This window comes from Emydura macquarii, unplaced genomic scaffold (genome assembly GCF_026122565.2).
Source record: "Emydura macquarii macquarii isolate MOO-44397 ecotype Brisbane River unplaced genomic scaffold, CSIRO-AGI_Emac_v2 contig_561, whole genome shotgun sequence".
Taxonomy (NCBI): Eukaryota; Metazoa; Chordata; order Testudines; family Chelidae; genus Emydura; species Emydura macquarii.
Window position 1 is genome coordinate 14,907,114 of NW_027130698.1, and position 27,126 is coordinate 14,934,239.

General features: G+C 54.9%; 1 protein-coding gene across 1 annotated transcript in view; it reads right to left on the reverse strand.

Annotated features, from left to right (window-relative positions):
• The window catches only part of GSE1 (Gse1 coiled-coil protein), a 280,307-nt gene that overhangs the window by 6,050 nt on the left and 247,131 nt on the right, over positions 1–27,126 (reverse strand). Inside the window, exons 5-15 of the mRNA XM_067540204.1 lie at positions 19,136–19,314; positions 17,536–17,736; positions 16,518–16,709; positions 16,063–16,385; positions 14,897–15,221; positions 10,869–11,464; positions 7,739–7,851; positions 6,188–6,458; positions 4,916–5,023; positions 3,753–4,124; positions 1,596–1,868 (exon numbers count right to left, since the gene is read on the reverse strand). Of these exons, the coding sequence (XP_067396305.1) occupies positions 1,596–1,868; positions 3,753–4,124; positions 4,916–5,023; positions 6,188–6,458; positions 7,739–7,851; positions 10,869–11,464; positions 14,897–15,221; positions 16,063–16,385; positions 16,518–16,709; positions 17,536–17,736; positions 19,136–19,314 (2,953 nt within the window). The remainder of the gene's footprint in view (positions 1–1,595; positions 1,869–3,752; positions 4,125–4,915; positions 5,024–6,187; positions 6,459–7,738; positions 7,852–10,868; positions 11,465–14,896; positions 15,222–16,062; positions 16,386–16,517; positions 16,710–17,535; positions 17,737–19,135; positions 19,315–27,126) is intronic.

Genomic DNA, 27,126 nt, shown 5'->3' on the forward strand with positions numbered 1-27,126 from the left:
TAAAGGGTACACAGCTTATGGAAAAACACTGCAGAAGCTCCTTTGACAAAGCTAACGGTGCCTTTCAGTTTTCTAAAAGACAATTTAAACTGTATTCATAAGGATCTGAGTAAGTGAGATGTAATTAACTTCTAGGGTATCAGAAACATTATTGGGTCTTGCACACTAACAAAGGATTTATTGCTGTGATAAAACGAGAGGGGAAGCTAAAGCAGCTGATGCACTGGAGGCTGTTCAATATTTCTATCGTCTTATCAAAAACACAAAGAATAATCAGAACGCCGGAAAATAAAACAGCATGTAGCAAAATCTGTGCAGCACTGCATGTGTGGAGCTTTCCTAGGTGTTCGTAAGTTAGCCAGCTGTATTGACGCTGAAAGGTGGTTGTGTATTTTTGATAACCATCTAATCATGGAGGACTAATTACAGTGGCATGAACAAACACCTGAGTCTGAAGAGCTGGAGAATTAGGTGGATACCACAGAGATGGGTGCTGTGTAAAACAGATTAGATTAGATTCAATGATAGTGGTAAAAGACACCCCACTCCCATTTCAGACTCTGGAGCTGCAGTCTATATTTACATAACTGCAATAAATTAGGGAAAGACTCGGTGATCAATCTGCATTTGTGTTTTCCAGAGCCTTGGCTCCGGCTCTCCATTTGGTAATTAGCCATGTTGTAATTCCTAAAGTGTCTCTCCACAGATGAGACTGACAGCCCTTACGTGAAGTGTTGTTCAAAAGAAAATGACTCACAGCCCCTTGGGTGCAGTGCGTGCCAGCAGCTGAGTGATCTGATTGTTTTAGGGCACAGTGGAGGGTACACTGGGTCACCGTTTGACACCTGTATTGCATCTCCATTGCTGGCTTGAGGTGGTGAATCAAGGAGGTTATTTTTAGACACATTTCAAGAATATGAAGCAGGAGACTAAGGAGAAAAACATCAAGGGGTTTTGTGCTCTTGAATCCAGACTCCATTTCCCTGTGCAGCCTTACAGAGTCTGCTCTATGGCGCTGGGTTGTATTAATGAATTTTCATACGCACCTGTCGCCTTTATGTCTATCCTCTACTAATTAACAGCATTCTGCTTTTCCATAGCCCCTTCCGTTGGAGGATCTTAAAGGGCTTGACAGATGTGAATAAATTTGCCTCACCTGTGAGACTGATCTATTTTTAATCCCCATGGTACGGATCAGGAAACACAGGCACAGAGTAACATGCCCAAGGTCCCAATGGGTTGATGACAGAGCCAAGACTAGCACGTAGCACGCTGGGAAACTAATGGGCACAGAGCAGCTCTATTATGATTAGAGGGACAACCCTTCAGCATTGACAGAAGACAGTCAAGCAAGCACCTGCAGTAACAGGGACGGCAGTAGCCCTGCTATTCCTTCCCCACTCCAGCTGACGTTGAAGATGGAAGTTTCACCAAAATTCCCCTTTCCTCTCTAACGTTACAGCAAATGTAATGATGCGAGCACCCTCTGCAGCGCTAGCAGAAATACCGTACTGTCATTTACAGGACTGAGACCACCAGGTGACAGGAGGACTTGAAATTGCCTTGATGTCCTATTTGTACTTCCTTCTCCCTACCTTCTATATGTTCCTGATAAGCTTCAAAGATTGCCTCGATCCCCTGCCATTTAGGTCTGGGGTACTCCTCCTCCTCCTCGTCTTCCTCTTCCTCCTCCCCCTCTGAGTCAGAGTCCTTGTCTTGTTCGGGTGAGATGAGCCCCTTTCGTGCCAGCGGGGTGTCTTGCTGGCCATTCTGCTGGCCCCTGCTTGAGGTCTGGAGCTCAGGAATGTTGTAATGGATGGAGGTGTCGATTTTGTGGTTCTGCTCTGCAGTAAGCACCGCTGCACTTCCTGGACGCAAGACAGGAACAGAAAACAATCAGCAAGAACTAAAGAGAAAAGAGGCAGCCTTATGTCCTCATAAGCCATTTCAACCTAGGCTGGGCACAGTCCTAGAGAACATCTCCAAGGCCCCGGCCAGCGCGGCTAGCCTACATGAGCAAATGCCACAGCTACTGTCTGCGATCAGCCTCATTTCTGTGTGTCACGGCATGTCCTGCAATGAAATATATTAGGACTGATTTTCCAACTCTTGCTTCCATCTGTGCAACCATGCCCCTGCTCTGCACTAACGCCTACGCACACAGGTGGGCATGTGCAAGGGAGGGCCTGGCTGATGCTTCCCTGACAAGCTGGCTTGTGGCAGTGATTGGTTACTGGACCAAGCATCCACAAAGGCTAAGAAGCTTGACTCCTCATTTGCCGGAGACGAGAGGAGAGTGGGAGCTGGGGCGTGGATCAGCTGGCCACTAGTCGGATTAGAATTCTCTGTCTCCCTGCTCGTGAGGAACAGTCTGACCCTGACTGTCTGGACGGCCCACGTGGAATCATGCTGGTTGATAAATCTAACCAGGGTGTGTGATGGAACTCCATGCACTTAACATCATTATGAAGTGAATGCCAAACACAAGGCTGCAAATTCCCCTTCACACCCTCTGTAGCAGAAGGTACAGGAAAACTCTCTTCACAATCCTATTCTAATCCTCACTCCCTCCCCACTGTACCAGATGCAGTACAATACCTACCTAAAGAGCTTCGGACCCTAACTGACAGGATAGAGCAGGCAGAATAACAGAGGTGCAAAGAAATGATGTGACTTGCCATAGGTCATACAGTAGGTCAGTGGCAGAGTTGGGGCTCAAGTGCCAGTCTCTTGCCTGTCAATCAAGTGACCTTCTCATTGAAACATGCCCTTAAAAGAGGTTTCTTCTTTAAAAACATTTTGATCATGTTGCATTAACAAATATGCTTCCCTCGAGACATTAATTTGTCTATAAGATTAACTTTTCGTACTCAGTATTAAAGATGTCTTCCGTGGGTTTTAATGGCTCTCTGAGTCAGTCATTGCATACATTTATGGCCCTGCATTGTTTACTTTTTTGTATGCTGCTCCTCTCTGCTTTTTTTTTTTTTTTTTTAATTTTCCGTTAACAGCTGCTCCCTACGCACTGTAGTAATTTTATTTTCTTTACTTCTTCCCATTGAAATTAATGAGGTTTTCAGTAAGTGAGCCATATTTTCAGTGCCTCTCACAAAGTTCCCATATCTTTACCTCCTACTGTAATTGTTTAGGCTGTTTAAGTGATGGGAAAGCACAGATGTATTGATAATTTCCTGATATCTTCCAGAAACAGGTTGTGCTTCATGCTTACATTGAATACCTACATGACTGGCAGTCAGATGCTTTTTACCCTTCCCAGAATGGTCATTTCTAAAACTCTTTCTCTAGAATACGTAAGAGACAAAAGCAGGGCTGGGCTGGGGAGTTATTGTCATTCTATCTGTTCCAATAGCCATATTTTATAAACTAACCCTCACAATTCTACATGCACAAGTTTTCCATGCACCTTTATTTCAGGTCTAGGTTTTTGTGCTCATGAACTCCCATGTATGTGTGCAGATGTGTACACAAACAATTTTGTTTTGATGTCCACATACGTGACATTATACATGCAAATAAAATGTGGCCTCTAGTCAGGATTTGCACCTGCCAAAACACAGGTGAGGAAAAAAGTGTGTGTGGAGAATCCTACATGTGCAAAAGTGCGGACCCTTGGTTTAGAGCTCTGGATTGAAGCCTTGTTGAGAATTTGGTGCAGTGCTCTTATTTGTACACACATACTGGTGTGGGTTGCCGTCTCCCCCTCCATTTCCCCTGTGGGTCTGGCCCCTTACCTTTGTGCTTCTGCAATGCTTTCTGTGTGGACTGGAGCACAGATTCGTGAAACTGATGTGCGAATTCTTCCGCTATGAAGGGTTCCCAGGGCTTATTTTTCCCATTCATGCTGTGAGACAGCGGCACTGGGATATCCTTAGGTAAAGGGCCCCTGACATAATTGAATATGCTCAGGCTTTTCTTCCCGGTGTGCCCATCGTTCAGCTTGGGCTTCTCAGCAGAGACAGGAGCTGGTTCCTTGGCCCTCTGGAGCTCATGGGGTCTCAGCTGTTCTAATCTGCTGGGCTCTGCTATCTTTTGAGTGTCTGGCAAGGAGGCAGAGATACCGACAGGCTTATCTGAATCCACAGGAAGTTGCTGCACGGGGGGCTCTTTGGGAAATAAAACATAACAGAGTTACTGGTGGTGCTTGAGCCTGATATGGAGGAGATGCTTGATTCAAAGGTCCCTGTGCTGTTACTGAATGGTCTGACACAGCACTGCTCTGCAAGGCTCTCGTGCTGGCACACGCTGATTTGCTCGCTTCTAGAAGAAGGTGCTTTCGTGTAGCATGGGCTAGATCTACCTCCAGTTGGCCGGGGCTGGAAGAGAAATCCTGTGCTGATAGTCAGGTGGGTCTAGAATTTTAAAGGGCCTCTAAAAATCCCCCTGCAGACGTTGCAGTTGCAGATCGGTTCACTGCACCTGGGACTGTCTGGCCCATGATTGTGCAGAGCACACCTCTCCCCCAGTGCACCCCAGATGGGCTCTGCACATGCAGACACTGTAGAGGCCCTTTAAAAATCAGACCCCAGAAGTGTTTAATTCCATTCCCCATAAAAGGCCTGACTCTCCCCCCTCGGTCACTTCGACAGGCTCGGCGTTAGCTCGTTCCAATGAAACCCACCTGTCTGTCTTTGGAGGAGTGGGGAATGGGCAGAATGATAGGCTAATGTTGCCCATTATCCAGTTCAGTTCAGTGCTGAAGAGGTTACTGGTTGGACCCAGCTCTCCTCTCCCTCATGCTGCTGTAATTTCATTGACATCAATGTCAAAGTGAGAGGATCAGCAGGCCCGGTGGGTGCACCTGTCGGTTCCTCTGATCCAATTCTCAGGAGCACCAGGAAGGTCTGTCTATGCCCCTCTCTCCTCCTCCCACAAGTTCCTCTGCCCTGCCTCTTACCAGTTGGGGCAAGACTGGGACTGTCCCGCGGGGAGCTTTTCACCACCACTGCTGCCGTCACACTTTTCTGCTTCATGGCATGGAGCATTTCCACCAGTTTCTCTTTATCTACGGGATGGGAAGCTGAGATTTAGTGCAGTCTTTGCTCATCAGAGCACAGATGGGCAGGAAGATGCCACGCGCACACAGCACAGGGCAACTTTCGGCTTTGCAAATGCATACATGGGAAATTAGTCTCGCTGGGGTTATAGCACACAGACGTGAATATGGTGCCCAGCCAGCACTGAGCATAAAGACAGCCTAGGAACAACACCTGACCCTGCAGTGGCTACAAAAATCCGAACCTGCAAGGGGCACTTTGCTTAACTGGTAAGAAGTCACTGCTTGTGCCCACTCAACTCAGCAGCAGACAGCACGACGCAGAATCGGTCGTGCTGGTGAGCACGGGGTTAGGGATGCTTCCCGCAGCAGCTTAGCTGATCTACCCAAACCTGGTGCACCACGGGACACAACCAGCCCTGTGTGTGTTGGCTCCAGGCAGGTGGTGGTTGCCCGGCCAGTGGAGCGGTGTTACTCTTTCGCAGCACGCTGCAGACTCCCACCAGGCTGCCGATGGGTTGCATGCCGTGTCACGGGCGAGATGGCACTACGGTGGTTAGGCTCATGACTGGATTGCAAATTGCACAGTCCTTTGAGGGCCCATTTTTATCACATGAACTAGGGGACGCCCCAGCACCAAAGGGTTTCGCTTCTGGGCAGCGGAAAATGCCCTCATTTTGCTCAGCATGACTAACGCACAGATAAGCCACAGGCAGGCTGGATTTACTGGAGAAGCAAAGCAGATCCAACCAGCCTGCAGCAGAATGAAAACCTTGAAATCAAGAGTTAAGTGGGCATCTTCAACTCAGCCTAGAGACACTTGTCCCAGAAGTTCAGGGCCTGCCTGGCTTCCTCTGACTAATGGAACTGTGGGTGCTCAGTCCCTAGGGGTGCGGTGCATGCTTGGGGGTGGGGGGGGAGTTACAGCACCATGAGATGATGCAACGTCACAGGGCAAAAGGCCCTCATCATGTTGTGACACAGAAATTCATGGAGTTGAGACATTTCTCCTAATGGTGCTCTAGCGCCCAGGGCCGCCAGCCTTTGTGAGCTCCCCCTCGTTTCGCTCAGACTAGAGCGATGGGGCCATATAAGTACCTAGAGCGATTGCCTGACCTGCAGAATCCAACACACCATATTCCTCCCTACTGGCTCACAGGGATCAAGCCATACCTTTCCTTTTCTCTGCGCTGATGTGAGTCAGGTTGAAGATTGTCAGGAACCTCCTCTTCTCCTCGAAGTTGGGGCTGTTGTTCATTTCGTCGGGGCTGTAGCGTGTGGAGAGCGGGAGCCGCGGTGAGGGCGTCCGACGTTTGGTCTGGATTGTTGGAGGGGATGGACTCCTTTCCCTCAGCATTCTCCGCCTCTTCCTTCTCTTCTGAGTCAGCAGCTCCTCCTTCTGCTGCTGCGTGGTCAGGCCAAAAAGCTGCAGGAACTCCAATTTCTGGAATTTGGCAATGGGAAAAGCCACATAAATGTGTAGTTTCAAAGCTTAGTGGGAATTTTTCTTCCCCTGAACAGGGAAGACCTGCTGCTGTCACATGTCTCTGGTGTGTATTTCCCTCTATTGGTTTAGGTTTATGCGGGTATAATTCCATGTACACCACACTGCTTCCCTGGGGATACTTACGCAGACTGGAAAAGAATCCATAATACTAAAATCAATAGCATGGGAAACCCAGCGTCTTTTAAACGGAGAATTAGCTGTTCAATTCCTCCCAAAGCACAGATGTAATAAGCCATCCGGAAAGGGGGAAAGGATTGGTGGCCAACACAAATGCTGGAGACAATTCAGCTTGAATCAGCCTGTAAACAGGGAGCGTGGCAAGTGCATTGCTGTGCTGGTTAGGTCAGATCAGAGAGCTGCAGGCTAATGGGCCAGCTGTGGGACTGGAAGGCAGTGACTCCTGAGCACGCCTCCTGTTGTTGTTATTAAATATTTACATTATGGGAGCACCCAAGGCCCCCAGTCAGGACTGCGGCCCCATTGTGTTAGGTGCTGTACAGACACAGGAAAGAGACAGTCCCTGCCCTGAAGAGCTTCCAATCTAAAGACAAACAGACTAAGGGAAGCAGATGGCTCAGACACTGATGCGCTCTGTGGCCCCGAGCAAGTCCCTTCACCTCTCTGCCTCAATTTCCCCATCTGCCTGATGGGGGTAATAAATCCTCACTCCCGTATCTCACACAGATTGGTGAAATGCTGTGAACATGAACAGTGCTATGGGGTACGGATTAGTAGCGGCTCTCTTCCGAAGGCTGGCAGTGAGCTACGCAAGCCGTGGCTAAGCCTCAGTACAATGAGGCGGAGAGCGGAAGATGATCCTACAGAGCCTTTTCCTAGCCCAGTCTCTCCTCAACATCAACTCTCTGAAATACCCTCCCTGTATCTTTCCACTCACCCAGTCTCCTCCTCTTCTCTGCTCCAGTCTTGGCTGAAAACACCCCATCCAGCCTTTCACTGAGCCCCTTAAGTTTTGCCTGACTCCTGCTGCTGCTGCTACTTGTTGCTCTCGGCAGTGGAAAATGTTTGAGGATCTATCCAGAGCAAAGGCGCAGTATTCTCAATGAGCCTCCTGGGCCAGAAGCCTCTGCCACACCTTCGCTGTATCCTAGGCTGTTCTGCCCCATAATGCCCAGTGGCCATAGAGCGTCTGAGCTGGATCAGGCCACCTCACCCATAGGCTCCAGCGTAACCTCAGCAGGCTCAACCAGCTGGCATACCTCAGAGGAAGCGTCCAGCTTCAGCGGGGGCTGCTCGGCCACGCACCGGAGATGGGCTCGCACTTCCTCCTCATCACTCTCATCGTAGGAGTCATCCAGGTCATAGTAGTAGCCTGTGCGTGAGAGACAGAGAAGTGGGCCGGTGAGGCCAGGCGGCGGGACAGACAGCGCCCTCCCTCCCATGTGACAGAACCCGTCAGAGCTCCAGCAACTCCACGCTGGGTGGCCTGCACTGAATCCCAACCGTGACACGCTGGGAGGGCTCAGCACACAGGGCCCAGAATCCAAGGCCTTGGGCCTAGACGAAGGTCTCCCTGCAGGAACTGTCTTTGCCTGCTGTGTAACTCGCAGACGCAGTTGCCCATCGTGGCTGTGCGCTCGCAAGGGGCTCCAGGCCATGCCGTGCAATGTGCCTACAAGTGCATTTTCATCCATTCCCCCCCTTGTCCATTATACAGGGAAAAGAACAGGCTGATGCATGTGCGCCTGTACCTGCGTGTTGCTGCCTGAACCACATGGGGAGCAGCGCTGACTGGCAGCAGTTTGGGATGCATCTGTGATGAGCGGGGAATATATTCTCTCTGTGCCAACCGTTTCACAGAAAATCTGCTTTCGAAATGTTTGAGAGAGGGTTTAACACTAGGCCTTTGTTCATAACCCTCCCCTGGGAAGCACAGCTGCTTTCAGTACCAGGAGGGCAAATGTCCAGGATTCCGAGGAAAAAGGGGGCAATTATCACTAATAAACCTCTACAAGTTCCCCCAAAATGGCTTTTCTTTACAGAATAATAGCACATAAATGGGACTTTTCACAGGCTAGCAGAATGTGCTGTGGGTCCCAATGGGAAGCTGGGACATCCCCTTCCCAATGGGATAAAGCTCCAATTTCTAGTCCTGATGAGTGGAGAATTGGCGCGTTCTCCAGCCTCCATTGGTTCAGGAATTGGCGTCAATCCTGGGGGCTCGGTCCTTTTGATTTTGGGGTGGGGGGAGAAGAAAGAAGAAATGATTTCTCTGACAGCTTGTTGATGGCTTTGTTTTTCATATAACTGCAGCTGACTGAGGCTGCTCAGTAGTTTTGACAGGTTACAAATGATCCCATTGGAGAGAGATCATGATTAGAGGCACAATTTATTACAGGCAATTGCACATGCAACTACAATGGCTTGTGCACTGGATGTACAGGCATGGTAACTGAATATGCAAAATAGGCAGGTCTGTCTGTGTGCTCAGACAGGCTTGCTCTGTGTGTGTGTAATCCTCATCATTCTATATCTGTTTTAAAAACCAATGAACAGAGACTGGATACACTGATATTAGTCCATGCTGATAAAGGAACTCAAACTAAACTTGACACCCCACACTTGACCAATATGCTGGGCACCGATTCTGCAGACAAGATCCGAATCCCTGCACAGTAGGAGATCTCCCGAAGCCAATGGCCTTCCCCAGCATGAGAGGAGATTCAAAGTTCTGCAGCTGCCAGCACCCCCCGTGTGCCTGATGGCCCATGTCCCTCCCTCAAGCATTCGGAGTCCCGTGTCGAATCTGGAACACAATGGGGCTGCGGCAGCGGTTCTTCAGATTCACATCTGCAACCTGCCAAATGTGTAGCAGCTCCCTGCCTGTCACAAGGAAGCAGCCGCCCTGGTGTGCCCAACCAGGCCAAGGGGGAGTTCAGGTCCCCCTGGGTACATGGAAGCCACGAATGACGAGGCAGCTTTCTGCCAGGGGGTCTCGTTTTTATGGCAGGAGCATCTGTGCACCGCAGGAGTGACCGACCGGGGTGCCACCCTGGCACAGTACCCAACGCTGCAGGAGACAAGGTTCACAGGCAGTGCGGCGTAGCAGCCGACTGTGCTGTGAGCTGCTTCCCCTGGCTCCAAAGGGTTAACAGGGCCAGAGGCAGGAGGTGGGCCATGCGCAAAGCAGAAACAACCGAACGTTTGGTGCCAAAAGGGAATAGAACTGCAGCGTGCGGGCGAGCCAAGAGCCAGCCATCCGAGACAGCATGTGTCAGCAGCAGAGAGATCAGCAGCCTGGAGCCTCAGCTGATAATGACTGTAGCGCCATGCCCGAACTCCGGTTCTCCCCACCCACGGAGCAGTCTCCTCCCCTCTGTTGTTCCTATCTCTGCTTGTAAAGGCCTATTAATATTTAAAGCCATCTTATTAGCCTCAGTTCATCGTTTATTAATTGGGCACGTCTGCAGCGGAGGCTTTCCAGAGCTGCTCTGATTTGGCTTTCAGTGCGATTTGCATAGACAGTGGGGACAGCCATGCGCTCACAGCCTGTCTGCTCACCGAGGTGTCATTAGCTCCCTGGGAGACATGCGACCCCACTACAAGGGCTTGTTCAAACTCAAAGGGGTTATTGTCCTTATTAATTGTCTTGGACTATATATACACACACACACACAGAGAAACACAGACACACACACACAGAGACACACACATTCCAGCCACGTGTGCAGTGCCAGGCAGTGACAATGCTGGCTGCTGCTGTGTGTGTGTTTGGAGCAGGATTCACAGACCTGGAAATTCCTGTCCCCTCCTCATTCTCAGAGCAGGGGAAATGGCAGGGCTGTCTCAGAGGAGCCCCCTCTAATGAACACAGCCCGTCAATCTTTGTCTTTTACATGGACACAGACAGGGTGCCAATGAGAGCCACCCTGACTAGTGGATGAGAGGGAATTGGACTAAGACATCCCTGCTCCAATTCATTTCACACAGGCACTGAGCAGCTGTCAGATGGTCACACCCTTCCCCCCCGCTGAGCCCGGCTGGGTTTCAGCCTTTGCCCTGCAGTTCATTTCCAATCCAGGCAGTTGCCCCTGCTCAAAGCTATAGCCCTTCAGCACGGCTTCAGTCTGTTTCTATTCTCAGGCTTGTCTACATGGGCCATTACTGTGCAGCAAGCCAGGGTGTGACTCTACCGTCCAGGAGTGCGCTTTGGCTCCTACTGCTTGTAAAGTGTAACAAGTCAAAGCGCTCTCCAGGCCTGTGAGTGTGCTGTAGCATCCCATGCACGGCTCACTGTGCAGTAGCATCCCATGTAGACAAGATAAGATGTCATGTTCAGTACCACTGTGGCACCAGGTCTGGAACGGACCCCTCGATGCAGACACTCACCTTTCTCCCTGGCTTCTCTCCGCCTCCGCTCCTCCAGATCCAGTTTGCTGACTAGTTTACGGTGTTGCTGCAGGAACTCGTCGTAAACATACATGGGGTCATGGGCCCTGGGTAGCGGGGGCCGGTAAGGTGAGCTAGGCTTGCTGGTCAGGCTGACTTCCGCAAACTGCCCCGACTGGGAGAGCGATGCCCTCTGTTGGTTAAGGATGGTCTGCGTGGACTTTTCCAGTTCTGCCAGGAAGGGCCCATGGGAGAACCCGCCATGTTCTGATGGCCCAGGCTCCCTGACAGGCTGGTACTTGTCCAGTGCGTCTCTCTTCCTGGCCCCTTCATCCAGCTTCTCGGGGCAGTATACGCGTTCCACCTTCACCAAGGGGATGGCTTGTCGGCTGGACTCGTACTGGGCTGGGTGGGCATGGAGAGAGTGATTCTCCTGGATCCTGCGCGGCTCCATGTTGTTGTCCAGCAAGGACACGGGGTTCCAGAGGGAGGTGGGCACCGAATGATGCTGAGGTTTGGGAGAGATGAGCGGAGGGGGCCCTCCAAAGTGCTGTGGCTGGTCTCGGCCGCTTGACTCATGGCGGTTTGGTCCCAATCTGCGGAAAAAAGAGACCCACACAATACGTGAGGGAGAAGCATCAGCCGAATCACAGAAGCAACAATTTTGCTGCCACTGAGGGGCACCTGAACAGATGGCAGCTCAGAGGAGTGTATAGCAATCATTCCCTGCCACTGTCACCGACAGCAGACCTCGGTAAAGGACGCTGGCCCCATGCTGCTCATCAGAGCCCCTTCAGATTGCTCCTGGGTGGGGGAGAGGCTCACATTCAATAAAGGGGCTGCACGAGGAAGTGAATTTCACACCAGTACCAGGGAGCTTCACGCGCGTTTCCTTTACCACAACCATTCAACTTTTGTTTTGCTTTTAAGGGCCAGATCATCAACCAAGAGAGGTGCAAAAATGCACGCACAATTCCTTACTCAACTGCTTGGCAAAGGCAGCCTTACGAGCGCTTTAGAGTGGTCTGATTTCTCCTGGTGAAAAAACCGTACCACGTGACCGTTAAGAACTAAGATATCTTGGGCCTCCTAGAGGAATAGCCAAGAGATGTCAACAGGACAGTAGGTATTCAGCTTATGAAGGCATTTAACTCTGGGATGGAAGAACACTTCCCTGGCCCCTTTATCCCTGACAGAAATCTGCTTAAATTGCAGCTTCAAGGCTCGATAACCAGATAAAGGGCCTTTAGACTGCCTCTGAATTCGACTGGCACGACATCTAGTGGTCATTTGATTAATTGCAGTGGCTAATAAACTGGAAGGCATTCATGTTACGCATAGACCAACCTATTCCATTATCTACTGTTGCAGGCTGTGATTACAGAATTAAAGCCTGCGTGGCAATGCATAACTGAACATGGGCAGACCGGAGGTGGCAGTCACCCTTAATGCTCACTATCCCTGACATAACTGGGGAGTATTTAACCTGTCACCAGTTTGTCAGTAATCAAGTTAGTCTCTTTCTGCTGCATGCGCTTTGATATGAATATAGCCCCTTTTGGGGCTAATTAATAATTTGCAAACCGATCTGGATTCTCCCTCCATGGCTTTGTTCTTTAAGAAGTGTTTGATAAGCAGCTGGGCTAAAAACATGTTGTGACTATAGGCTGTTTGCAAATGGCTCACACGTCGTTATCGGTCATATGATCATGTATTTTCCTTGCCCTGATGGGAGAGGCTTCCCAGTTCTTAAACACTCGGTTAAAACCGGGGAACCTCCGGGGATTCACAAACATTTTCCCAAATACCTGCTGGTCATATTAACTAATACAAGCCCATGGATCTTAACCACCTGAGCTCAGCACTTTTATTCATCAATTGCTTCTTTAGCTATTTGACCCACCCTCGCTGTCAGTTCCCCTATAGATATCTCACTTCCAGCCCAAAGCTCTGATCATGCAGGCGGACTGCTGTGTTTGCATGCAGCTGTGTTCAAGGGGGCTCCACGCAGAAGCAGCAATCTGCCCACGCGAGTCACAACGCAGGACCCAAGGGGATAACCACCTTTTAGCCAGCTACCAACGACCAGACACAGCCTATGCCCATATTCTGCTGAACAAAGGCGGAGGTGTAGGGGCATTGCACTCAGTGCTCTAGAAGCACAAAGGGAACGACACTGTGAAACCCTTCTTAAGTAACCGGTAAAGGAATAAAACGGTTAGCAGAATAAATATTTCATGCGCTGAAGCTGTGCATTTAACAGTTTTCCACTTCAGAGCCCCAGACCTCCGTGCACTGAAGCATCAAGTTCAGATCAGCGCTACAATTTATATTGCAGCTGCCATGGAGCTATGGAAAGCTGAGACGCACGCACCCACAGTGAGCAGGAGCCGAGCCTCTTCCACGTCCTACCTAGAGCACCCCCCCACCGCAAACATGCCTGAGCTCCATTGGCCTGCCTAGTACTGATCGATCCTGTGCTAGCTACAGAGATCTGGAGAAACTGGCCCATGTCACAGCGGCCTGCTTGTTTAAGGAGGCAGGGAAGCAACGCATATTCAATTCGACATGGCAAGGAAGCAAGGCTTCTTATTCAGCCATGATGGACGTTAACCAGCTCGACTGACAGCTCAATTGTCCCGCGTGAGCGAGTCCTCTTCCAGGGAGACGCAGTACCTCTGCTGAGCAAGGCAGATTAGCGCCAGCGTCCTCGTGTCCGCTCACAGTGCAAGCATCCACACCCAGCTGGCCTGCGCGTGGGAAGGGGCGGAGAGAGGTGTCAGTGGGCTTGCTGTCAGAAACCCCCCCACCTTCCCCATGCTCCGGTGCATGTATTAGAGGTGACCTTGCTCTACGTTGCTGGGGTCTGGGAGGGATGAGAACGTGGACCTGGAGAGTGAAGTGAGACGGTGCCGTTGTGCGGCCCTGCAATCCGCTCCCTATTATACCTGATTAGTTTGGCTAATCCCCTTGATACCCAAAAATGACAATGGAATCCAGTGGCTGAGATGACTGGATGAGCCAGCAGCGCTTAAGCGCTCAGCCCCAGAGCAAGAAAGCCAGTGTCAATCAGCCCCAAGGTAGCAGGGAGATGGGGAGGGCTCAAGGGAGGGGGTGGCCACAGCAGGAGGCGTTGAAGGAGGCCGCGTGTTTTCTTGCTGTTCTTGCACTCCCATCGCCCAGGGCTGCCATGGCACTGCGAGGCAGAGACGGGCGCCGTGCTGCAGGGCTGGTTGGCAGGAGGCTGTTAACATGCGGCGTGCAGGGGGCTGGCCCGGGATTCTTGTCAGTTCGGGAAGGCAGGCTACCATATTGAAATCCCCACTGCAGCCGGGGGTCAGCTGGGCCTGACGCAGACGGAAGCGCCGATGGAGCACACTGGAAAAAATCTGGACTCTTCCTCTCTCATGAAACAGCAACAAGATTTTGCCCCTTCAATTACTGGAACTAAATGTAATGCTGGTGAATGGGGCCAGACTGACAGCCCTGGAGCCCCCAATACTCCGTTTAGTCCCTGAAGAGCAGCAGCACACGCTTCTTCCGCCTGCCCTGCCAGGGGGCTTGAATCCTGAGCCTGGAGAACTGCCTTGAAGGGGTGCCATGGCTCACTTCCCCTGCAGTCTGTGTTGATACTGCCAACCAGGAGAGCAATTAGCAACACCCAGGCTCTAGCAAGTGGCCTGAGGTCATCAGACTTATCTCACGCAGGCCACTGAGCAGCTGTCAGGCGGTATTAAATTGCTGCCACTGCCAGCACAGGCCAGATCAGAACCAGTGACCTAAAGGGAAAAGACTCTAGCTCATCGCCCACCCCTCTGAGTCAGCCGGTCCCCAAGAGAAAGGGGCTCTCCCCCAGCCTTGCATGGTAGCCCAGCTGCTTGGACATGGCACACAGCCCTTTTAGATGGACTTAAGAAAAGCCGAGCCAAGTCAGTGGTTGCCTCCTCCCGTTCCAGAACTCCCCGACAGTCCTCGTCCGTTGCACTAGGAAGTGAAAGCATTGGGGCGGCGCTGGAGTGAGCCCTTACCTGGGGTTCTCTGGCCGGTGCTCAGCTTCCGGCTGATTCGGTGGCCGCCCAATCTCCAGGTGCTGCTCCAGCACTTGCTGCCGGAACTCCGACACCTGGGACTGGCGGTCCTCCTTCTCCTGCCGCAGCCGCCGCTGGCGCGCCAGCCACTTCTCCTCCTCGTTGGTGCGCTGGATGAGAAGAGCCGTGGCCGCGCTGCTCCCGGGGAGGGGAAAGACGTTGTGGTTGGAAATGAGGCTGGGCACGGGGTGGTGGGAGGCAGGTGGCTGGTGCAAGGGGTGCTGGATGGGCTTAGGAGTCGGGATGGTCGTGTCCTTGGGTTTCTCTGCAGGAGGAAGAGGACGCACTGCAGTCAGGGAGAACAGCAGTTCTCTCAGTAGCTGGCCAAGGGAAACTGTCCTTTACGCCCAGCCCAGACAACAGGCGGGCAACCAGGTGCAGTGTTCATTGTCTGCATGAGTCAGAGCTACGGGAACGGTTCCCAGAACTCACCCCCGCCAGAAACCAGCAGCCCCAACACAGACACTAACGAGACCCCAACTAACACGCAATAACAGCCAGTCGAGTGGGCAAAACAGGACTGGGGGCCACAAGATCTAGACTCAAGCCCTGACGTCGCCACAGGCTTCCCATAGGACCTTGGACATATCCCTGAATGCTCTTAGCTTCACCATCAGTGGCAGGGGTCAATGCTCCTCCCTGCCTCACCCAGGGGCTGGCTAAATTAGCTGGGAGGCTAAATTCGCTGATGCCTGTGGCATTTAAGGGATGGAGGGGACTAGAGAAGGACAAAGCTTCGTTACATCATTAGGTGTTGGGAACTTGCAAGTCTGCCCCATCCCGTCGTCAAGGGCAGCCCCTGCATGCCCAGCAATGCGAGGAGCTGAGAGGACAGCAACAGTCGTTGAGGTTGGGGGCTCTGCTCGGGTTGGCGGAAGATCCCCAAACCGGAGCTGATTTGTGACTCCCAACTGGCTGGGCTGAGTCTCGCTGTGAGCTTTCGGGGGATCTCAAAGCGAAATCCCAGGGCAGCGAGCCTCGCAGAAGGCCCAGGCAAAGGAAAGGTCCCTGGGAAGTTACTGGTGGGGCCTGGCTCAGCTGTGCCTGGAGACCAGCCAGCCTGAAGTACTCCAGGCCAGGGCTGGGAGGCGCGTGGGGGGAATTACCTGGTCTGTTTGGCGTCAGCTGCTCGGCTGGTTTAGCACGCTCCTCCGCCGGGTGGCTCCTCAGTCCGTGCAGCTCTGCCACCGGCAGAAACGGGCCCTCCATGGCTTTGGCCAAGTTCAGCTCCTTCTCCCGGGCCCTTTCTCGTTGTCTTTCCAGCTCCCTCTCCTTCTCGCGCTCCCGCTCCAGCTCCTTCTCCCGCTCTCTCTCCCGCTCCTTCTCCCGCTCCCGATCGGCTTCCCGCTCCCGCTCCTTCTCGCGCTCCCGCTCCCGTTCCCTCTCCCGCTCCCTCTCGCGCTGCCGCAGCTCCTCATCCATCTGCAGCCTGGAACCACCAATGGAAGAGCACAGTTAGCATCTCCCCGGGCTTCCCCAACGCCTCTGGTGGGGCCTGCCCATCCTCCCGCCCGCCCCCTGGGGCTGCGTACAGCCCAGCTGAGGACATGGAGCCTTTTACCTCTCCGCGGTCAGGCTGGACATCCGCTCAGACTGAAGGGCAGAGAGCGACGAGTGGGGCAGCTCGGTGGGGTACCTCACCCCCGACAGATGGAGGTGCATGGCTGAAGGATGAAGAGGTGGGAGCGACCCAGGGGTTGGGATCGGGTAGAAGGGGGACCGCAGGGCCGAAAGGCAGTAGGAGTCATCCATCCTGGAGAGGGAGAACGGGTCAGGTTTAAAAGCCACACAGCTCCCGACTCCCGCTGGCGCTAGGGGCCAGGAGCGTGTCTACCGAAGGAGAAGCACCTCCTGTGGGAGAGGTGGCATCACGTGGATGGCGGTCCCGTCAATCCCTAGGGATGGGAGTCCTGGCCTGAATCTACCCCTGCTTGCCATCTGGCAGCTCCTCGGAGGCTGAAATCAGTGAGAGGCTCTCTCCACTCCTCGTTAGGGTTCAGGCCAGCTCCCCGCAGTGCCCCACTCCTGACCTCGCACAAGCCTGCCCATGGAAAGCCATGGCTGCGTCCCAAAGACACTGCACGGTGCAGGTATACGACAGGGCCTCTGGCTCCAGGGAGAAGCTTACAGGCTCCCCACAGCCACTTAGCAAGAGATTTCCTTTGTCCTTTGCCGGCGAGGGGGATCTGGGCTGATCCTTCCTCTCTCTCTGGTGAGCGGATAATGAAAGGGGTTTTGGCAGTGCTACTAGCAGCAGAGCAGACACAAGCCTGACGTGAGGGGTTCACACTCAAGGAGGTAGTTATCAGCCCAGCCGCAGGAATTCCTGCTGCTGTGGTAAATGACCTCCCTGCAACGCCTTATTAGCACTGCACTGAAACACCCGGGGAACCATCAATTGTGGCTAAAGTGTACTTATTTCTGTGCGGCTTCCAAAGCCGCCGCTCGGGTAATTGATTGCACTGCTCTGACTCAATCCACGGCCCCCGCGAGCTTAGGTGAGCAGCTGCTGTCGCTGGACGTGGAGAAAAACAATTGCTGCTCAGCCCCTAGCAGTCCCTCTGTCCCTGGATGCTTACCTGAAGGCTGGGTGAGGGAAGGGGTGGTGGGCCAGGTAGCCGGGGTGGTAGTAGGCAGCGGCGGTGGCCGGATCCAAGCTGATGGGCGGCAGGGAGGACATGCGGAGGTCCTCAGCGGTGTGGTAGGGCCGGAAGCTCCGTAGATAATCTTCAGTGACCGCGCTGGGAGGCACCACATGGTGTACAGGCCGCTGCAGGCTGCTGGGAGGGAGGGATGGAGCCGGAGAAAGAGAGACAGTGACCTTCCCAGACCAGGAGACTGGGAAGCTCTGTATGTCCTCCTTAGTTTTGATCTGGGGAGGGGACTGGGCTACCAATGCAGAGTGCTGAGAAGGGGCAACTCCTACTGAGATGCTGGCGGCTGAGCGTAGGAATTCATGGCAAAGGCAGAGCCACAACCCGCCCCCAGTCCCTGTGGGCCAGCCCTGCCCTACCAGGCTTGCTGCCTGCCAGCACCTGCTTCCCCGTCGGGGCACTTCACCTCCGGGTGCGTGGCCACCTCCAAGAGGAGCTGCCTGGAGTTAACCCAGCAGAGTGCGACCCAGCCACCCTCCGCTCTATGGAGAGTTGGCTGGAGGCAGAGGGAAGAAAACAGGCAACTGCCCGACCCTAGCATCTGCCTGAGAATGGTGGGGCAGTTAGTGGGGTGCTGGGCCCTGCTGGTGAGAGCAGTCAGCGCAGCGCCTCTGCCTGGCAAGGCCATTCCAGGGTGCAGGGTATCACCCAGCCACCATCCCCGTGGGGTTTAGCTCTCCCCAGATGCTATACTGTCCTTCAAGGAAACGCACAAGGAGAGTCTTAGGGGGAAGGAGCACTGGTGACTCCCACACCCAGCATTTGGTGTTTGGGATGCCTGTTTCCAAACAGGTTCTTTTAATTACATGTGGTCCTGCCCCAAGCCCCCCAGTCCTCGGAGGCGCTTGGAGCCGGTCCCGGCCTTCAGCTCTGCCGCCCAGGCCCATCTTTGGTTTGAACTTGTCGCCTGCGCTTGGCTGGGTTGGTCTGGGGGTTTTTAAACAGACGTCGAGAAAGATGCATTCAGAGTTGTGGTTTGTGCTGAAAGAGCCTGGCTGGGAGCGTCACACACAAACCGCCGGGCTCAAGGCAGCGTCGGCGAAGAGATTCCAAGCCACAGAACACGCCGTGGAACTCGGTGGGAGGGGGACGGGCAAATAGGACGATAAGTGAGCCACTCAAGGGAGCAGCAAAAGCCAGGTGCCCGGTGGAGGTGATCTTCAGGCAAGACTGCTGACCGGCCTGTGGCTGCAGATCTTGCTGTGTTAGTCAGTTACTGCTAGCTGCACTATTTCAGGAGCTAAAGAAACCAAGCAGCCTCCTATGGGAAAGCCCGGCTCTCCAGGGGTGTCGAATTGTTTGGGTGCGAGAGAAAACAGCCCCAAGAGAACTCAGCGTGTTAAAGGGCAGGCAGACACCAGGCACCGAGGTGCAATAATAGGCCACCCCGCTGGGGGATTCTCAGGGGGGACGTGTCAGAGGCTGGCAGCGCAGGAGTGAACCCGACGCTGCGGGAGGTTCATAGCCCGGAGAGGCAGCACCCTGGGAGCCCCGTTCCCAGCTCGCTCCCGGGGTCGTGACTCACTTTAAAGGCGGGAAGCGGGAATCCTGGACGACGGAGGTGGGGGGGATCCCAAAGGAGTAAGGCGTCCCGAGGAGGTGAGACGGGACAGAGGGGCCCCCGGCTTTCTCCTGGGGCAGCGGAGGCTCCGCCATCAGGCGCTCCCGGCTGCTGCTGCTGCTGCCTCTAGATCCCGCTTCTTGCTACAAGAAAACAAACAACGGCCCCCCCTGAGGGTCAGGGAAAACAGTCCTGGGGGGATGGACAGGCACAAAGGAAGCAGCTGCACCTGGCCAGGAGCTAGCTCAGTGCTCCCTGCCAGTCTGGGAGTCTCAGGATGTCCTGCTGAAGAACAGCTGCGATTCCCCTCAGCCCCCCAAAAACAGGCCTCCCGGCGGAGGCTGCCCGCTCCTGCCCTGCAGTCAGATCCACTGGAGGCTTCCCAGTCTGTATCCAGGGAGCTGCTGGGCCAAGCAGCCTTTGGGATGGGGCAGGATGAGGGTGGAGGGGACTGTGCAGGGCTGGGTCCCTCTGGCTATTAGTTGGGCCAGCTTGTGCTGTGTGTTAGTGCAGCTCTCCGTTCGGGCTAGCCGTGGCAGCGCCTCGACCCCGGGAGAACTGCTTCTGACTCGGTCTACATCACTAAGGCCGGGAGTGCTGAGCGCACGCCGATCCCACTGGCTTACGGGTGGCGCTGGGAGCGCGCCTCAGCTCGGAAAATCAGGCGTGGGGAAAAGAAAATGATGGGGCTTCAGGGTCTGAGCCAATGGGAATTTTGCCAGAGGGGAAATGGAGTAAGGATTTCAGGACTGTGTGCGCGCACACACACTATTCACACGCACACACGCTCATCACACAGACACACTATTCACACGCACACACGCTCGTCACACAGACACGCACACACGCTATTCACATACACACACGCTGGGCACACAGACACGCACACACGCTATTCACATGCACACACGCTCATCACACAGACACGCGCACTTTTCCAAACACTTCCAAAGTTTTAAATAACTTCCGAAAAATAAAACTGGGGGGCTTTGGAAATGGCAGGAGGTAACCCCACCCTGGCAGGCTGGGAACGCAAGTTCTAGCAAAGACACACCGAGCTGAGCTTCAGCCTCCCCATGCACTGGCCATGCTGACAGGACGGTAGGTTGGAGCTGCGGGAGCAGGGGGTGATGCGATACACACCGACCAGCAGATCATTCCTGGAGCAAGGCTGGCCTCGTCTGGGATGACAGCTGCTCACTTGCCATCCCAGCTATCCTGGCACCACTGACACACACATGAAGAGAGACGGAGGGCATTCAGAAGCTGGCGTTCCTGCCGGGACAGGGCAGGCTGGTCTGTAACCAGCCGTTCCACTAAGCGGCCCTGGCATCAGCTGCGAAGGCAGCTGCTTGCCTGTGCAGTCACAGCTATTCTGGCAGCAGTGACGCACACGTGAAAATAAGGGAAGGAGGCATCGGGACTGCAGCCTTTACTCCCTTTCCCAGGAGGGCTGGCATGGCCCAGGGAGCGCCCACGTGCTGCCCGCTCTCTGCAGTCCTGGGGGGCAGCCAAGAGGGTGTGACGAGGGAGAAGCCAATGGCAGGGAAACGGTGCTTTGTGAAGGGCAGGCGAGCACTGAACCCACTTCTGTAAAAGAGCTAAGCTCCCCCAGCCCGGGGGACGAGACTGCCTCCAGAGCTGCAGAACCCCTTGGGCAGAGGCAATCTTGCCCTCTCTGCTGCTAAGACAAAGGTCAGCCCCCGATACCTGCGGCCTGGGAAGGGGACTGGCAGAGCTGCTCCCAGGGCCGTGGCAGGAGCCCAGGCAGGCTGTCAGAAGAGCTGAGGAAAGGACATGGGGCGAGGGAAGGAAACAGGAGGAAGAGAGATGAAAGGCGGGGGGAGGAGGGACAGAGAACACAGCCAGGGCATTTGGAAGGTGCCAGATATCACCAAGCTCTCCGGGCTCCCATGGGGGGGGGGAACGTTTACACCAAGACCAAGTAGCAACGTTGCTTTCACTGAAATCATCCAAAATGAAGAAAATAAAATGAGGCTCTGCTGCGCTGGACACGGCACAAGAACATCCTAAACCCCCCGGGACAGGGAGTGTCTGTCTGTGGTGTGTGTACAGCGCCTAGCTCTCTGAGGGCGTGGGCCATGACTGGGGCTCCAGGCAACTCTAAAACCCTGCCGCGAAGAGCTCACAATCCAAACAGCTCGAGTGTGGGAGGAGAAACAGAGGTACAAAGAGGGACCGGCCCAAGCGGCAGAGCTGGGAATTCAGCCCAGGTCTCCTGAGCGTCCACCCAGCTACCACACCGCACTGTGTCCCCATGCCAAAGGACGGGCCCAGTCGCTTTCACAGAGCCTGCTTTCTCCTAGGCCCACCTCTCCGTACCATGGAACGAGCTGCCTACCAGCGGGATGGACAATGCAGGAGGCCCAGGGACACGCCACATGTATAACACCCGATGGCGCGCTGCATGGTGTATCGGATGATCAAATATTATCCACCTGACGGGCCTTTCTGGCTGACAGCCCTGCGTGATGGGTTAGTCCTTGTCTGGATTTGGAAGGAAGTCCCATTCTGCGAACCATTTCCCCTCCCGAGGGGCTGCCACCGAGAACTGGCCCAGCGCAGCTCCCGGCCGAGAACGTGGAATATGAAATGTCAGCGGTGTTATTTTTGCCGAGCCCGCAGGTTGCTCAGGTCCGTTTAACGTGCGTCGCCCCCGGCGGGGAGCCGAGCAGTGTTCTCCGGCTCTCCCCGGCCCCTGGAAAAGGATAAAAACCTTCTAATGGCTCTGCGGGAGCGGGCGGCGCTCAGCGGTACCCTGGCTGTGTGCTGAGGCGGAAAAGCAGTTCAGAGATGTCAAAGGAAGTCAAACTCAGAGCTCAGGCTCCACACTCAGCCGCCTCTCGTGCCCCTCCCGCCGTTGGGTCTTTTAAGCATTTCGGAAGCCACTTTATAAAGAAACCTGGGTCAAGCACCCTCCCTTCCACTGGGGGCTCAGACAACTGCCCCAACACCGCCATCAAAGCCTTAACCCGCTCCTTTCCAGAGTCCTTCCCCCAGGGGCTCAGGAAGACACTGATAACCGATGTCCTGCGCGGCCACTCCAGGGCTCTCAGGAATTCATCCTGTTAACCCCTTCCTGTCCAGTCTGCTTTGGAAAACAAGGAGTACATTTTGAACAATGAGGATAACGCACCAATTTCCCAAGGGTCCTGGGGGCCTCTCCATCATGGGCAATGTTAAAACCAAGATGGAATGTGTTTCCTAAAAGCTCTGCTCTAGGAGTTCTTAGGGGCAGTTCTCTGCCCTGTGTCACACAGGAGGTCAGACGAGATGAGCATGAGGATCCTTCTGGCCTTGCAGTCTAGGACTACGAGACAGCGAAATCCTTCCACTGCAGCGCGAGACCTGGAAGTCCCCAACTACCTCCCATCCAGCTACTCTAAGGATTTCACCCCGATTCCTGCCCCTGCAGTTGGAGGGGGTGCGGGAGGGGGTTTGCAATGGCTTACTGCAGCTGTGGATAACTTTCTATTAGGAACGGAGGAACCCCTCACTCTACAGCCCCATGGGCTACCCACGGACAGGACACGGTAGCCCACATGCATTGGGTAGTGGGATTCACAGCGGGACTAGAACAGGTTTTTTACACCATTGGGTGGGGTTGCCCTGCCGTCTCTGGGACCCGGCCATGTGGATCTCAGGCTACGCTTGGCTACCGGACTTCTAATTCCTTTGGTGGCCCTTTGGCCATCACCATGTTCCTCTCCCTTGCCCTGCTCCACTTAAAGAAGGCTGATGTTTCGGGGTATCCCGTGCAGTCGGCCCTTTGTTGCACTGCAGATTCCCCCCTCCAAACATGGTTCTCCCCCAGCACTTACATGGGATGCCAGCGAGACCCTGAGGAAGCCCCTTTGCTCGGGGCCTTCGGCTCTGACAACACATCCTTCAGGCACTGCAGAGAGCTGGCGCCTGGGACTGGCAGCCGGACGGACGGACAGCAGTCGGGGACTTTCAGAGCTCCAGCAAACCTGTCGCGGAGGTGGACGCTGGCTACTCATTTCCTAAACCATGATGAGGGAAAAAAAGGGACAGCAGCATTCGTCGAGCAGGAGAGGGGGAAAGAAAGAAAGAAACCGCGTGGGGGAACAGCGCGAATGGTCTGTGAGAGGCAGGGCTCCTGACTGGCAATTCCACGCCATGAGACACAGCCGGCAAGGCGAAGAGCGCCTCCTGCAGGCTGCGCTTGGCTCCTTTTGAAGTCCACGGGAATGGAGGGTGCTCAGCACTGAGCTTTACGTGGGTACCGGCCCCTCGCCCGTTCCCATGGGCCTGGTGCCTTGCAACGCGTCGGAAGTCCATGCGTCCAGCAGACCCTGCCTGTATACAACGGCACGGCCTGCAGCGCTGGAGGGGCTCTAGACCAATGTCTTCAACCTTCCAGGTGCGCCCTGGGGGGCGGCAGACTCCGGCTAAGATTTCCAAAGGGGTCCAGACCGGCATTCGACATGTTCTAGGGGTCCGCAGTGTGAAAGAAGGTGGAAAACCACTGCTCGTACCTCTCTCAAGTTCGCCTGCCCCACTCCACTGCACAGCTTCCTTCAGGAGATCGCGGTTTGATCCCGGAGCCTGTCTGAAGCTTGTCTCCCAGCCAGGCAGAGGGAGCATTGTTTTGCATAGTCTGCCCTTCTTACGGTGGGCCATCCATCTTCATATCCCCAGACAGTGACATCTTGGAGCACACAGCGGGTAAGATTTAAACAGCACCGGGCCAGCCTGCACCGCACCACTGGGAGAACTGCCTTCATCAGTCAAGTGTATTTACTAACCACCACCACAAACACTCGGCAAGCAGCTGAGAGCTCCTCAAGACTCCATAATCTCTCCAGAAGACACATTGGCCATAATTAATTGAAAGCGATGGGACCCGTCGATGGGAATTTTGAATGCGCAGGAACATCTGTTCACTCTCTGCGCCTTGCAGGCGCCCGGCCCGCCACACTCGGCCACTTTCACCCCCGGCGGGCTACCTCTGACCTTCTCCAGAAGGCGTGTTCACGGGATAATGATCTGACTGGATGGGAGGGGTCAGGGCAACTCGACTGGAACAGCACACGTCCGCCGGGGGGCTGGGAGGACGGGCCGTAGGGAATAGCCACCCGTGCCTCTCGCGGGCAGGAGGCGAGGCCATCGGTGAGATGAGTACGATCCACAGGGCGGCCTCAATGCAACGCCACCGATGCCCCAGCAACTCTTGGCCTCTGTGTTTAAGAAAGGAGCAGATCTGGCTAAGCAGGAAGGGGGGTGGGTCTCCCTTTACATCAAGCCCTGAGCTGAGCTAAGGCGGACGAGGAGGAGGGAGGGAGGAGAGCTAACAGCAGGCCCACATTTTACCTGCCTTTAGATTTACAGGCAGCTTTGTTCTCTGGCGCCATTAATCATCCAGAGAGGATGTAGACGCCTGTGGAGCTTGAAACAGCGCAGCAAGTATAAATCCAGCAGGCCTCTGATAACGGCCGTAAAACAAACAGGTTAGTCAGGCATTTCGGGGAGGGGCCCAGGAAAGCCAGCCCTGCGGACAGGCTCCCGTCACACGCCTCGCCCAGGCAGCCGGCATGCCTGGCTCAGCCATTTTTAATACGATGATTTCTGTCCCTAAAACCGGGCTAAGGTCACCAGCTCCTTACATCAAAACCCAGCCAGCTGAAGGAGGGGGCTACGGTGGGGATCCAGAGAGCAGAGCAGGTCAGGTCAGGGCGAGGGAAAAGGAACATTTCTGTGTCACAAGGCGGTGCTGATCCGAGAGGAAAGACACAGATTTACACTCTGGCACCGGGACCGGGCTCAGCCAGGCGGAGCACAGCGAGGAAGCGGGGGATATCCCAGGGGATAGGAGGGATGCCAGCTGTCAGAAGGCAGGAAGGTGTCCGTCCGTCTGGAGAGATGATTGATTGACAGGGTTCGCAACCTGCAGGTCAGCCCCGCAAAGGAGACACAAACAGGTGTCGGGGGTGGTAACATCCTGCCCTTCTCATCTGGCTCCGAGGGAGCAGGGCGCTGGGTAGATGGTGCTTCGGTGGGAGGTACGCCCTGGCCCGAAGGGGCTGACCGTTGCTGGGTAGGAAGGATGGGTGAGAGGTAACCCCTCTGTAGCCATTACCAAGGCCCGAGCCCAGAGTGGGGCAGAGAGAGGAAAGCGAAGGCAAATGAGAAGGTCCCAGAGACATGCTGCCCCAGGGCAAGCAGGGGAAACCCTTCCTCACTCCCCAGGGGCTGGCCCAGCATGGCAGTGCAGCAGGATGCAGCTCCCCAGCTCAGAGCCGCACCGAGGGCCCGCATTTGATTTGCTGTCTCCGCGCGAGCGGCGGCTGGAAGCGCAGCTGTGACGATGAAAGGGGAGAAGAGGAGGAGAAAGGGGGGAAGAAATCGGTCATTCCCTGCAGCTTAGCGAGTGATCTCCGCCAGTGAGAATGCAGGACATGCCCTATTAGGTTGAAAATAGACTATTCTTCATTTAATCTGTGCTTTCAAAGGCTCCCCATTACCGGCGAAACACCAGCAACCCTGGAGAAGCAGCTGCTGATGGATCGGCTGCTCAGCTCCCCATTTTGCTTTCTGCATTGCTGACGCGAGTGCCGCCCCCCTCTAACTTTAGGAAGTTATCTCCCTCGCTGCCCCGCCCCCCAAAGAGAGGATGAAACCCTCAATTGACTCTTTGTGCGGGGACTGACGGGCCATGCATCATCTGCTAATCCGGTCCCGGCTCTCTCTCCCAGGGCATTAGCGTTTCATTAAGGGCTGCGGCGGTGAATCGCTGGAGCGGATCTGGCCCGGCCCTGTCGTGGGGGGCTCTTGGCAATGCAGGGAGCTCGGTGTGGCGGGGCAGGCACGAGTGCTCCCTCTGCTGTGAGGACGTGGGCACAAAAGGGCACTCGGTGCCCGAGCCCCGGGGGTGGCACAGGGGAGGCCAAGGGGCTGACCCAGCCCTGCATTGGTGGCAATGTGGAGAGGGGTCCAGGGAGGGATTGCGTCTGCTGGCATGGCAGTGTCTGCCCCGTTCCCTTTGGAGTGATGTGCAATGAAGGGAGGCAAGGCTCTCCTCCGGCAGCCCCCCCCCGGGGGCAGGAGATGCTGCTCTCCCCCTAGTGACTCTGCCCTCTCCCCCGCGGGAGGCCAGAGCTGAATAAGGACCGTTCTCGGGAGCAACGGGGAGCGGCAGAAAAGGGGGAGCCGCGCCGGGGGCTCACAGCACAGGGGTGGGGCACTGATCCCAGTGGGATTTGTGCGGGGGGGCGGTACCTCCCCCAAAGCCAGGCCTGGCAGAGAGGAAGGGCTCAGGATCTGGGACTGGACCGACAGGGGCAGTGTGGGGAGGGATACGTGAGCCACGGAGCTAGGGAGAGGCAGGAACACGGTGCCAAGGTGGGGCAGTATTCTTGGGGCAGAGCCAAGCTGATCTCGAGGGGCAGGTCCCAGCACGAGGGCCGGGTCATGCCCCCTCCCTCCTGGCTCCCTGCAGTGGGACCTTTTTCCTGTTCCCCTTGTCCTGTGAAGAACACCTGTCCCCTACGGCTCCGTCTGAAACCAGCTCCCTTTGCATCGGAGGCCACAGGAGGGATCAAGGCAGATGGGGGGGTTCGTTTCCTGACTCACTGCATGACCCCGGAGGAAAATCACTTCGCTGAGCTTGTTTCCCCATCCGAGAAGCGGGTGCCCTCCCTTGTAAAGCGCGTTGAGCGTTCCAGACCAGACATGCTACGTATCATTACTCCCCTCTCCCCCGCTGGACAGGAAGGCTGGCCCACTAGGCAGGGTCTTGTGCATACCTGGGTCCAAGTCCCAGCTCCAGCACAGACTGCCCTGGGTGATCTTGGGCAAGTCACTCAGCCTCTCTGGCCTTCAGCTCCCCGTCTGTTTGTCCGCCAGTGACGGAGGCTGCATGAGCCCGGGCGATCGGTGCTGCGGCGGGGAGCCCACAAAGGGCAGAAGCAGCT